The 13,408-nt window shown below is 52.2% G+C and overlaps 1 protein-coding gene across 1 annotated transcript; it reads right to left on the minus strand.

The window, feature by feature from the left end:
* Positions 1-1,566: 1,566 nt before the first annotated feature.
* Positions 1,567-12,994, minus strand: LAMTOR1 (late endosomal/lysosomal adaptor, MAPK and MTOR activator 1). The gene is made up of 5 exons (XM_083610223.1): positions 12,816-12,994; positions 7,072-7,214; positions 5,357-5,434; positions 4,379-4,505; positions 1,567-2,481 (listed from the first exon to the last, which is right to left on the minus strand). The coding sequence occupies exons 1-5, from the start codon at positions 12,855-12,857 to the stop codon at positions 2,389-2,391; spliced, it is 483 nt and encodes a 160-aa protein (XP_083466349.1). The 5' UTR covers positions 12,858-12,994; the 3' UTR covers positions 1,567-2,388.
* Between the last annotated feature and the right edge of the window lie 414 nt (positions 12,995-13,408).

Below are 13,408 nucleotides of genomic sequence, written 5' to 3' on the forward strand. Positions count from 1 at the left end.
CACACGGCAGCCCCCGTTTCCTCTCGCTCCCTTAACATAGGAAACTAGGAAAAGGCTGCTGGATCAGGCCGGTGGCCCATCTAGTCCAGCTTCCTCACTCCACCCCCCCTTTTCCCAATAAACCTTTATTAATTTGAATTAAAAAATATCAAAACGCCGCGTTACCCCAATTTCTTCCTCCAACAACCGCTCCTTTTCGGAGAGTCCCCATCTCGGCAGGCAGAAAAAACTGGAAGCTCAGCATCCTCTTCTCACAAGGGGCCAACCAGGTGCTCCAGTGGGATATACAGTAGCAGGATCCGAGCACAAGAGCAACTCTTCCCTCCTAAGGTTTCCAACTGGGGAGGCAGAGCATAGCCATCCTGGCTAATAGCCACCTCCTCATCCATAAATTTCTATAATCTTTTAAGGTGAAGGTAAAGAAGAGGAGTTTGGATTTGATATCCCGCTTTATCACTACCCGAAGGAGTCTCAAAGCGGCTAACATTCTCCTTTCCCTTCTTCCCCCACAACAAACACTCTGTGAGGTGAGTGGGGCTGAGAGACCTCAAAGAAGTGTGAGTGGCCCAAGGTCACCCAGCAGCTGCAAGTGGAGCAGAGACGCGAACCCGGTTCCCCAGATTACGAGTCCACGGCTCTTAACCACTACACCACACCGAGCATTAGGTGCAGTCGTGGCCGACTCTGGGGTTGTGGCGCTCATCTCGCTTTATTGACCGAGGGAGCCAACGTGTGGCTTCTGGGTCATGTGGCAAGCATGAATAAGCCACTTCTGGCAAACCAGAGCAGTGCACAGAAACGCCGTTTACCTTCCCGCCGGAGTGGTACCTATTTATCTACTTGCACTTTGACGTGCTTTCGAACTGCTAGGTTGGCAGGAGCAGGGACCGAGAGCCAGTGTGGTGTAGTGGTTAAGAGCGGTAGTCTCGTAATCTGGTGAACCGGGTTCGCATCTCCGCTCCTCCACATGCAGCTGCTGGCTGACCTTGGGCCAGTCAGACTTCTCTGAAGTCTCTCAGCCCCACTCACCTCACAGAGTGTTGGGGGGGAGGGAGGGAGAGGAGATTGTCAGCCGCTTTGAGATTCCTTTGGGTAGTGAAAGGCGGGATATCAAATCCAAACTCCTCCTCCTCCTCCTCTTCTTCAACGGGAGCTCATCCCGTTGCGGGGATTCGAACCGCCAACCTTCTGATCGGCAAGTCCTAGGCCCTGTGGTTTAACCCACAGCACCACCCTGTCCCTCTCTAGGGAATTTGTAGCTGTCATTACCTCCTTTAGACGCCCCGTAGCTTAACTACGCACTGTGTGAAGGCCTTTCTTTTGTCTGTCCTGAATCCCCCAAGACTCCGCTTCATCGGATGCTAGAGAATTCTGGTGTCCCTCCCTCCCTTTCTCTGTGCCGTGCATCACTTTATACGGTTTTTTTATCAAGTCCCCTTTTCCTCGCCTTCCCTGTTAACGTAAAAGCCCCCCTGATGCTGCAGAGTTTCTTCACGGGGGGAGGGGGTGTCGCTCCATCCCCTGGATTGACCGAGTCGCGCGACAAAACAAACAGGAGCCTTTCGTGTGGATGATGAACGTACTTATATTTTATCTACTTTAGCAAAAAAAAAAAAAGGAAACCAAAAAATTAAAACGAAACAACAGTTGAGCCACTTAAAAAGAGGGTGATGATGGGTGAGACACCAAAAAAAGAGGAGCTGCAGGGTGTGTCCCGCTCCCCCCACCCCACCCCCCGCAAGCTGCTCTTTGGCTTCTTCCCTCCCCTCCTCCCTATTAGGAAGAAGAAGACGACCCAACGCACCCTTCGTTGGTTCCCCCCCAAATCCTAAAAAGAAGGCCCAGCATTCTGCGGGCAGCAACGGGAAAGTAATGCAGGTTGAACCCCAAGTGGCAAGGGGCAGGCAGCAGCTGCAATGCATCTCAGCCCCCTAACCCCGGAGGCCAGAATTTCAGAGCCTTATTAGGAAAAAAAAAAGGTAAATAATTAAAGCGAGCACAGCTGCCCTCCCCCCCGCCATCAGTGGGCCTCAGGATCCCATCCCCTCGATAACCAATAGTGCGGTGCTCACCTCTTTAGGAGCTGGGCTTAGCATGCAGTGTTCAGGGCCTGCCCCCTCCTCAAACCAATTCATGTACGGGCTGGCACCAATATGCCCCCCCCACAAACACACACGGGAGGGGGAAGAAACGTGGGTCCGACCAGCCCCGGGGAGCTGGCAGCTGGCGGAGGCGACTGTCTCTGGGGCGCAAGTGGCAGGAAGTTCAGTGTATCGCTGATCCGTACAAGTCCCACTGCAGTGAAAAGCCGACCGTGGCGAAGGAGAGGAAAGGAAAAGTGGGAGGTTGTTAAAAAACAAGAAGTTACAGACGTCTGCGGGATCGGCATCAGGGGATCCCAAACTGTACAACCAGTTCTTCTTTCGCATCCACTCGGATCTGGGAGAGAGCACTGAAGGCGTACGCAGCTATCCGGGAGACCTGGGGGGAGACGGGGAGAAGGGAGGGGTGAGCCGTATACAAGGCACTCCAGGAGGAGAGTCACGCCACCAAAAAACCAGCATATTCTAGGGGGCAAGATTCAAACTCAGGGCTGGGGGGACGGGACCAAGCCTTTTTCAGTTTTAGACAAGGCCCGTATGCAAACTCAAAAGCACCAGTGATTCCGCTTTTGCCAAAATGGGGACCTCTAGATGTTTCGGAATCCGAACACCCATCAGCTCCAACCAGCACACAGAGACCAAAACATCCCGTGGTCCCCTGCGTGGCGAAGGCTGAACTGGATATTGCTGGTGCGCAAGGCCACAGGTGAGGACGCAATGCCTCTGCTGCCAGGAGCAGCCTGTTTGCTGCCCGAATGCAAAAATTCCGGGCAAATTTGACTCTTTCTTCAGAGCTGGGGATGCAACAGTCCTCTACTGCACTCCACGGCAGCAGACCTTCTGGGCAGGCCACACAAGCTCATGTTCCTGACCACTTTTGGCCCTGCGGAATTTGCTGCCCGAGGCAGCTGCTTCCTTCTGCCTCCTGGAAGGGCCTGCCCCGCCTGCCCCCAATGCCTTCTTTTTTTAGGGAGGACAATGTCTCCTCACACCGTGGTCGTGCGACATCTACCCCGCCCCTTGTGGCTTCCGGGGCTGATTCCACCCATCCAAAGTGCTTGTGAACACATAGAGCGGCAGAAAGGGAAAACGGGGAGGTAGGGCCCAGGTTTGTCTGTTTTTGTTCTTATTTTTCTTACACATTTTGTGCTGTTTATATTGTTATTTTACGTTGTGATCTGCCCTGAGATCTATGGGTATAGGGCGGAATGCAAATGTAAAAAATAAGTAAATACAAAAACTGTAAAGGTAAAGGGACCCCTGACCATTAGGTCCAGTCTTCGCCGACTCTGGGGTTGCGGTGCTCATTTCGCTTTATTGGCCGAGGGAGCCGGTGCACAGCTTCCGGGTCATGTGGCCAGCATGACTAAGCTGCTTCTGGTGAAACCAAAGCAGCGCACGGAAACGGCGTTTACCTTCCTGCCGGAGTGGTACCTATTTATCTACTTGCACTTGGACGTGCTTTCGAACTGCTAGGTTGGCAGGAGCAGGGACCGAGCAACGGGAGCTCACCCCGTTGCGGGGATTCGAACCGCCGACCTTCTGATCGGCAAGTCCTAGGCTCTGTGGTTTAACCCACAGCGCCACCCGCGTCCCACAAAAACTGTAGAGACTGCTTAATCAGAAAACTTTCTGAAGCAGCGTACATAATGGGGCAGGACATGTCGATCCGGGGCGAGAAAGTGGACCTGGATCCACCTGGAGATTTATCCAGCCCAGTGGTCCTCCTGGGCACATCCAGCGACCCACAAAAGCAGAGGAAGGCAGCCAGAAGCGTCTCCCATGGCTGCTTCTCAACAACCAGTCCTGAGAGGCACCATGGCAGCAGCTGCTGATAACCACAGAGTGACTCTGGCCAGCTCCCTTTTTAAAAAGAGGATCTAATCTATTGATTAGATACTGAAGGGTGGCGTGCCCCAGCCCTGCAGCTGAGCATTGATGGTGCACATGGCCAGCTCACTCTGCCAGCTTCAAGAGCCAAAGCAGGGCTGGAATTCAGAGTCCCCCCCACACACAACAACCCTGTGAGGGAGGTTCAGCTGATGCCCCAAAGGTCGCCCATGGAGGGAGCTTCATTCCTGAGTGGGGATTTGAACCCGTCTTCCATGTCCTAGCCTGACACTCTACCCACTATGCCATGTGAGCTCTCTTTCGGGACAACACAGTCATGGTCCAACCCCACCACCTGCAGGGCCACAGGTGTTCTCCAGCCGTGCTTCAGGGGGACGGCAGAAGTGGGCATCAGAGCCTCGTGGCCCTGGGGGGAGTGTACCCACCTGCTGCAAGTCTGCGAAGGGAACGGGGTCGCTGGCAAGCACTTGATGGGGCTGCGTGGTGAGCGATGGGAGCGTCGAGAGCTTCTTCCAGTGCATCAGGTTGCTGCTCAACATGGCCAGCCTGGTACTGGAAGGAAAGGAAGGAGAAGAAAAGGGAGTGGTGTGTGTGAGAGAGAGACCGACCAGCAGGGAGCAAAAAGAAGGAAGTGGGCATCTAGACTTTGCTGTAAGGTGTGGGATGACGACGGGGTCTGTGGTCCACCTGTGGTCCAGGTCTTTGGTGTTTGTAAAACATAAAGCTGCATCTAGTACAGCGTATTGCAATTGTTATAAAAGGCAAAAATAAAGAAAAGATCACTAAATGGTCCACTGAGATGCTCAGAATTTTTAAGTGGTCCAGTCTGGGGAGTTTGGGAACTGCTGCCCTAAGACCAATCTGGGCATAGCTGTCAACGTTTCCCTTTTTTAAGGGAAATTCCCTTATTCCAAATAGGATTCCTTGCAAGAAAAGGGAAAAGCTGACAGCTATGGATCTGGGTGTTTTCCAGCAGACACTTCTGGCTGGAATTATTCCCTCGCCACTCCACCCCACCCCGACTAAATTATCCGGCTCAAACAAATAAACGGTGGGATAGCCAGGAATGGATCAGTTCAGCGGCTCAAAGCAAATCCATAGACTCTGATCTGCCCACCCCTGGGCTCTAAAGGGAGAACATTATTTCCATTTCTAGGTGAAGCAGGGCCAGGCCTGTGAAGCATCTCAGTCCCCGACCAGTATGGAGTCCCACAGCAGAGCAATTCTCAGTTGCCTGGTACCCAATTTGTGTGTTTAGCAGCCCACAATTGGTTTAGGGTCCCGACAATTGGCAGGTGAAGGGCAAAGAAGCAGGTGGGGAGAAGATTGGGGGGGGGGAGGGATTTCCGGGACAGAAGCAGGACAGAGTTGCTCTGGGCTCTCCGGGGTGTGTGGGAACCTACCTGTACTGCCTGGCTCTATCCATGTACTCGTGCTGCTCCATGCCTTGCTGATCTGCGGCCGAAACGTCAATGATGTTGCTGCAAGAAAGCCAGGGCAGAGATCAGAGACCCTGACCCACCTGCTTCAGGTTCTCAAAGGGGAAGTGGATGTGCTGGACTCTGCAGCTGGTCTGGTGGGTTTTTTTAATAGCTCATTTAACGATCGTCTCGTGGGTGGCAAATCCCACCCAAACGCCAATTCATCCAACACTGGTTTCGGTTATAAAAGTTTTTGACCCGCTGTTTATACGTCTGACCTTGGAATACTGCCGTATTGCCTCTTTTGTAAATTTCTCTCTCTCTCTCTCTAATCTCCTTATCTTATACCTGACCATACACAATTGTTTTTCTCTCTCTCTCTTTTCCTTTGAATTGTTTTTTAAAGACCTTTCAACTTGTTTTATTGTTGATGTGCTTTCCACCCTTGAGAGGAAGGGTGGTGTCAGATGCTGCTGCTGGTTGCTTGTGAGTAACCAGTCAGGACTCCAACCTGTCTTTTACAGGTTTTATTTTGCAAAACTATTTACAGTGCAGATCTACAAAGTTCATCTCCATCTTAGTCACTTGCAGATTCCAAGAGTGGCCCCTTCCGCCCCCCCCCAGCATAAGAACTTAAGACACCCCAAATCTCCGCCTCCCCTCCTTCAGTTTCACCCCTCTGCGTAAGCTGGGCGATGGAAACCGCATGACTGCCTCCTGGCCAGCCGGGCTAGGTTAGGGGCTTGGGCTCTCAGTAGCATCCTTGAGCCCTCCCCTCGCTTGGCTCCCCCCTTCCCCCTCTGCTCCACTGGAGGCGTGGCTTTCCCCACCGCTTGAGGAGACGCTGCTCCTCAGAAGCGCCGGAGGCTCTCTGTATCCCCCTGGCTCCCTCCCCTGTTCCGATGGCAGCCCCCTGACAGGTGGGATATAAATTTGATAAAAGTAAATATCCTGCGCACACCCACCCTCCCAGCAGCTGACGGAGACCTGAGAATGGACCCTCCGCCAGCATGCCAAGCACGGATAGGCAGCTTCTGCACTGTACTATTTACTCTGATTTTTCGTGTGTTGCAAACTTTAGCTGTCGCTGGCCCAGAATCTTAACTGCCCAGCCTTGGGAAGACCCGCTCCCTGAAGGAGAACTGAACCCAAACTATTAGAGGGGTCACAGGGTCCCCCCTTCCTTGGAGGTTTCCCTTAGAATGTGTGAGACCAGCATAGCCTGTACCCCCCAGAGGCCAACCGGGCACCCCACTGGAAGACCACAGGCAGGCCAGGAGGGGCACAGCCCTTTCCCCTGCTTGCCTCCCAATCCTTGGTCCTCTGAGCACGCAAGGTCCTTCCAACCACCTCAGAGCTCTGCAAAAGGTGCTTCAGGAGGCTCCTCTGCCAGAGATACGAGAGGCCGGCTCTTGCCAAACTGCAACTGCCCAGACGTTTTGAACTACAACTCCCAGCATCCCCAGCACCACGTAGGAACCTGGGGCTGATGGGAACTGTAGTCAAAAACGTCACCTGGATGGGGAAAGCTGCTTTTGGTACAGCACAGCCTGTTTTGGTCCTAGTCGTTCTGTTCCTGCATCACAGGGGGGTTGGCTTAAATGGCCCTTTGGGTTCTTTCCAACTCTGCAATTCTGTTATTATGAATCTGTTTGACTTTTCACCTCCTCGTTAAAGAAAAAACACACTCAACTCACATGGCTGTCTTGGCGAGGATCGATGACAGCAGCGCCTGCTCGTCCGTCCGGGCTGAAGGCAGGTTGTGGCAGTTGTGCTCGGCTCCATTTAAGGGCTTGGGTGGGCTGGAGGGAGTGGGCAGCAGGGGCTTAGACTCATCGCCCTAAGGTGGGGAAAGCAAGGAGGAAAAGAAAGACAGCGGTCAGAATTTGCAGAGGACCCAGCAGCCACTGGCGGGCAAGGGAAGGGTCCCCAATCCAGTATTCACTTGCTGATTGCGTGCACACAGGAGTTAAAATGGCTCAACGTTCAACCCTGGTTCAGACATTTCGGGCAGGGGACGACGACAAATGCACAATGGAAGAGGGTATGCACCCCTCCTCTCAGCACACCGAGAGCCCGCTGCTGGAGCCAGACCACGTTGCAAACTGCCTAGCACATCATCTTGCCTGACAAAGCCCCCAACAGGCCTCTGTCCCCCTACCTCCAGCTGATCTATAGGAGCTGCTAGTTGAGAGAGCCAGGCAGCCCAGCAGCTCCTCTGAACACAGAATGTGCTTCTGACCTCCATACCTAGGTCTTCCTCTCTCCCTTCGCCGAATTCAGTGCTCCTTCCCCAGGAGCAGAGGCCGCTTGTAAGAGGGGTGGCAGTGGGCAGATGAGAAATGAGTCAGGGACAAGTAGCTAAGTGTGAAGCAGTAAAAATGAAAGTGCAACCAAGTGAGCAGAATACTCCACAAGTCTTGGGATCTTTGTGTAATGATTGTGCAAGTCAGTTGCATATCTGTGCAACTCAGACTTGAGGCAAGTGCTGAAGGCACTTCAGGGCTGGCAACCTCTTCCCAATCCCACCGGGTCCCAACAACTGCACTAGCACTTTGGGTTCCAACAACTGCACTAACACTTAACTGTACAAAATAGGAACCTGAATATAGAAGCAAATCCAAAGGGGTGGTGGTGGAAATAGTAACTGGGATCTGTAAGTCCTTGGCAAGACCTTGAAGTGCTTGCCAGGCCCTTCTTCCCAGTTCTAAATAATAAGATTACACCAGCAAGAAAGAGTCTGTAAAAAAAATGATTTAAATCAAGTCTTACTGACTAGTGATTTAAATCCCTGATTTAAATCCACCTTGGCTGCAGATCCCCTCCCTTGCCTGCACTGGCTCAGCTGGAAAAGTGATAGAATTCTGGGCTGAGAAGCAACTAGTGGCTGATTTCCTGAGCTTCTCCCCGCTGGTGTTGCTCTGGACACCCCTTGCCCACCCACCCACCCACCCCAAAGAGTTTTTAATGGAATAGTTCCATGTAAATGCCTACAGTGAATGCACAGCGAATGTGGCTTCCACCCATTGCAGTGCTGAAAAACAATGCGTTGGACAACAAACAGCTAATCTGTTTTTTTGTTGTTCTGGAGCAAGAGTCCATGTGATCATGAAGGATCCTGGCAATAGTATGACTTTACTGAATTGTATTGTTTTGTTGTTTTCATTTGAATTTGTTGTTGTTGTTTGCCTTATACGCTACGGTGTTTGGCATTAAAATGATAGCGATGTGTGTAGTTTTTTAATGCCACTGCAATCATTGTGAGCCACTTTGAGCTAGACATCTGTTGCTGGAAAAGCAGGATACAAATATTAAACTCAGCTCAGCATAACGAGTTCCTCCTGCTCACAGGTAGCCCAACAAGCACAGGTCACCTTTGGCCCTGACTGGGTAGCAACCCTTTGAGAGGGGACCACATTTCGAGTATCCTTCTGGAAAAGGAGGCCGATGTACCATGACACCTTTTCTCCAACCTGGTGTCGCCTCCAGATGCTGGCAGACATGCCCGCTTCTCCTGCCTTCCTCAGCTGGGGCTCCCTCTCTCCCTCGCCCCTATTTCCAGCGGGCTCCTTGGCTTTCAACCCCCTGGGCAGGTCCAAATCACTCCACAGGGCCACTTGGCTTCCAGCAGGTGCTCGCCTCTCATTCATACAGCCAGACAGACCCACCGGGCCTCTCTCAGGAATACTCAGAGCACAAACTCTGGCAAGGCAGTTCCCTGCAGCTCCTGAAACCCAACCCCTCCAAGGTGCTGCTCCCACTACCATTGCTGTCCTCATAATTGGAAACAGACCAAGGCCTTGTTCCCTTCTGATTGCAGCCAACTTCAGCTGCCTGGCTTGCTACCCACAACAGTGTGAGGAAGAGCAACCAATCTTTGTCCCCAGCCCCAGAAAAGGCAGTCCCATCTCTCTGGGCAAACTCCTTGGGGGCACCTGGGCCCAGGGCTTTTATTTCAGACGGAACTCACCACAACTCAGTTCTGGCCCTTCTCAGGTGGGTGCTGTTGCCATTATCAGAGGAGGGAGGTGTTCATGGTGAGTTAAAAGGTAAAGGGACCCCTGACCGTTAAGTCCAGTCGCAGACGACTCTGGGGTTGCGGCGCTCATCTCGCTTTACTGGCCAAGGGAGCCGGTGTTTGTCCGCAGACAGCTTCCGGGTCATGTGGCCAGCAGGACTAAACCACTTCTGGCAAACCAGAGCAGCGCATGGAAACGCTGTTTACCTTCCCGCCGGAGCGGTACCTATTTATCTACTTGCACTTTGACGTGCTTTCAAACTGCTAGGGGGGCAGGAGCTGGGACCGAACAACGGAAGCTCACCCCGTTCTTTCTCGGCCACAATGCTAAGAAGTGAACTTTTTGTCTTGCCAGAAGGGGTGAAGGATGGACAAAGCGATACATTTTCACTTCAGTTCTTTTAATGATAACGTGCAGAATTCCCGGCATCAAGAGGGTTCCCCGGACTCCCAAGTCTTCATGCCTCCTGAAGGTACCTCGGGTTAAGTACTTAATTCGTTCTGGAGGTCCGTTCTTAACCTGAAACTGTTCTTAACCTGAAGCACCACTTTAGCTAATGGGGCCTCCCGCTGCTGCCGCGCCGCCAGAGCACGATTTCTGTTCTCACTCTGAAGCAAAGTTCTTAACCTGAAGCACTATATCTGGGTTAGTGAGGTCTGTAACCTGAAGCGAATGTAACCTGAGGTACCACTGTATTTTGATTATGCATTTTGTGGCTTTATATTCTGATTTTATTCTGTGAACTGTCCTGAGACCTCCGGGTATAGGGCGGTATATAAACAACAACAACAACAACAACAACAACAATAATAATAATAATGATGTCAGACCAGTAGCCAAAGTAAAAAGTCACCTCAGGGGAAACGAACATGGGTGGCTGAAGGGGCCCCTTCTCCCTTTCAGGCTGTGCATGCTCCACCCACAGCACACAAACACAGAGAGCATTAAACAGTAAGGGCCAATGGAAACTGACGTGCCAGTGTGCCAGAGGTAAACACAATGATTCCAGGAAAGGGCTGACATGATCCACTCTTCCCTTCACTGTGATAAGATCGGCAGAGAAAGTAAACAAAGAGAAGAAGTATCCCACTTCTAACTATTGTTGTACTGTGGGTGCAACCTTGAAGGCAGCATAAAGGTATTTTAAATGAAAAAATAAACAATGTTGTTAGGAGGCTAGCAATGCTAGTTGGTTGAAAGGCTAGTAGAAATGCTTGGATAATCGCTATCTCTCTCTATCTCTCTATCTCTCACACACACAGATTATTCCCCCACCCTTTGACGGCTCCGGTGACAGTTTCACAGGTGCCCTTCAAGATGACAGCAACAGAGGCCACCAAGAATAGCAGCAGGAGAGATAGAAAGTGAGTAGGCTGACAGCCCAGAACAGCTGATCTGGCTGGGCTTGCCAAGTAACAGAGATCTGTGAGTTCAGGCCAAGGCATTTCTGCACTCTCCCCCCCCCCCCACACACACACTGCCCAAATACACACAACCTGGTCAAGGCATGAGCAACAAAGATGCAACCTCAGATCTGAAGGGAAGAGGATATTTCTGAAGACCTCTCTATCTTGGTCATGTGAGAAGCAAGTTCTGTGCAGAATCTACTACAAATAGAAAGAGGATTCGCTCCTATGCTTCAACAAAAACAAAAACAAACCAAGCTAGGGTGCCTAGCAATACATGAGCTGTTTTATCCTAGTAATTCTGCTTACTGATTATGGTTATTATTCTAGCCTTATACAATATGCTATATGCCAGCCACTAACAAGGGCATCTGCAAAGAGCCTCCAGGCAACCAGAGTTTTGTTTCATTCAGGCTGCACAGCACAGGATGAACTGACAGGCAGGTAAAACACATGAGAGGAATTTCCAACGCCGCTTCATGGCCAGGGCTTCTCCTCACAACAACACCTTGGCTGCTTGGAATGCAAAATATTTTCCTAGGCCTGCCTGGGCTCCCTTTCCCTGCCTTACTGCACATTTGAGAGCAGTGAGAATGCAACAGATCTTGCATTTCATTACAGGGAAGTCATATGACTTGAATTTGGGAAGTTGTGCTTTAGGCAAAGGGGAAGGCCGAACACTGGGGCTCAAAGAGGTACCCTCTTGCTTCACATGCTGCAGTGGCCAAAACACACCACAACAGAGCGGCAAGCTAGAAAGCAGCAGAACAGGCTCCGCTCCGGCCACACCCATCTGGGCTGCAGGTTGCCTCACCTGCAATGTGGGAGGGGACCCAACTGGAGGCTTTGCCAGAAACCAAGAAAGGCAATGATAACTGAACAGCGGTGGCGTGTTTTCCCCCCAAAGATAAATTTCTTAAACTCTGGAGCAACAGGTACTGGGGGCATATAGGACCACAGACCGTGCTGTATGAGATCAGGAGACTGAAGAATACGAGAGACAGCCTTGCCTGCAAGCTGCACATCTCTTCCCCTTACTAAGGCATGACAATGTGAAGGAACAAAGTGTCACAAATGACAAGCACCGAACAGGATGCAGGGAAGAGCAACAGGCGGAGAAACCACAGTGACAAAGGAGGTGGAGGAAGACTCCCAGGGTGCGAAAGACGGAGGCCAGCATCGCTTAAGCCGCAACTGGCCAGTAGTGTAGGCGGGAAAGCGGAGGGCGATTCCTTCCCCCGCCTCCCCAAGCCCGATATCCCCGGCTTCCTTCTTGCTCCCCAGCAATGCATTTCTGGGCACATGCTCGGAGCCCACCTAGCGCCCTCTCCAGCCCCCCACCCCGAGGCGCACGCACGGCAGGGGGTCTCCCCCAGGGGTGACAACTCGGACACTATATTCGAGGGGGGCAGGTCTAAGCCCCACCCCGCATAATTGATCACATGCGCACCACCTGAAGGGCCATGCCCATGGCCAGGGGGAGGGCAAAGGGACCTCGGCCCCTGGGAGTTGGCTCCGAGGGTCTCCACGCGCACCAGGCCCGGGAGGGAAGCGCCTCCTCTTTTTTTATTCAAAATTAAAACAAAACATATGATCCAGAAACATATCATCCTTATTCCCCCCCCATTTTTCCTCCCTCCCCCCACCCACCCCGACTTCCCTCAGTTCCAGTCTTTTATTTCTCAAAGAATGCTGTTTTCGGCATGTTATGCAGTTGTACAGATGCTCAAACTATTTAGCTGATTATTATCAATAAAAAAGTGTGTGGCTGTTTATTCCAAGCCAGCCAAGGAGTCCAGTTCGCTTTGTTGCGTCTTCAAACACTTGGTAAAGGCTTCCCAAGTTCTCCTTGTCCCGGAGCTTGTGTGTCAGTGCCTCCTCGAAAGGGGGGCGCGGGTCAGGGGGACCCTCGGAGCCCCCTCACCCGCCCCCCCTTCTCCCCGGACCCAGGGACCACCCCAGCCTCAGAACCGCCGAGAGGCAGGGCCGGGGAAGAGGCCTCCCCTCCCCTCTCACCTGGTCCGAGGCCTCGTTCTCGCTGCTGTAGCAACACCCCATGGCGGCGTCCGGAGAGCGGCCTGGCCTGGCGGGTCACAGGCGGCTTCGGCGACCCCCGCCTGCCTGCCTCTGCCGCTCTCTCGTGCTTCTTCCCCTCCCTGCCCTTCTTCCGGCCACGTGACGCACGCCCTACGGCGGGGGGGGGGAGAAAGGTGTTTTTTCACGTGACCGCGCGGCTACAACATCCGGGGCAGGCGAAGGAGGAGGAGGGAGGCGAGCTCACGTGATGCGGAACAGGAGGAATAGGGGGAGGAGCTTGGGGGAGACTGTTTTTTGTTTCCCTCTCCGGACGCGCCAACCAGCCGCGCGGACGGGGCGCGCGTGCGTAGTCGGGGGAAGAGGCGTTTCCCCGGGAGAAATCGTGCGGCGGCGAGTGCGCATGCTCGCAGGGGGCGGGCTTAAAACTAATATTAATAGGAATAAACATTAATGTCAAGGCCCTAATTGTAGTAATAATAATAATAATAATAATAATAATAATAATAATAATATAATAAACATTAATGTCAAGGCCCTAATTGTAATAATAATAATAATAATAATAATAATAA

Source organism: Podarcis filfolensis (assembly GCF_964270895.1).
Source record: "Podarcis filfolensis genome assembly, chromosome: 4".
Taxonomy (NCBI): Eukaryota; Metazoa; Chordata; class Lepidosauria; order Squamata; family Lacertidae; genus Podarcis; species Podarcis filfolensis.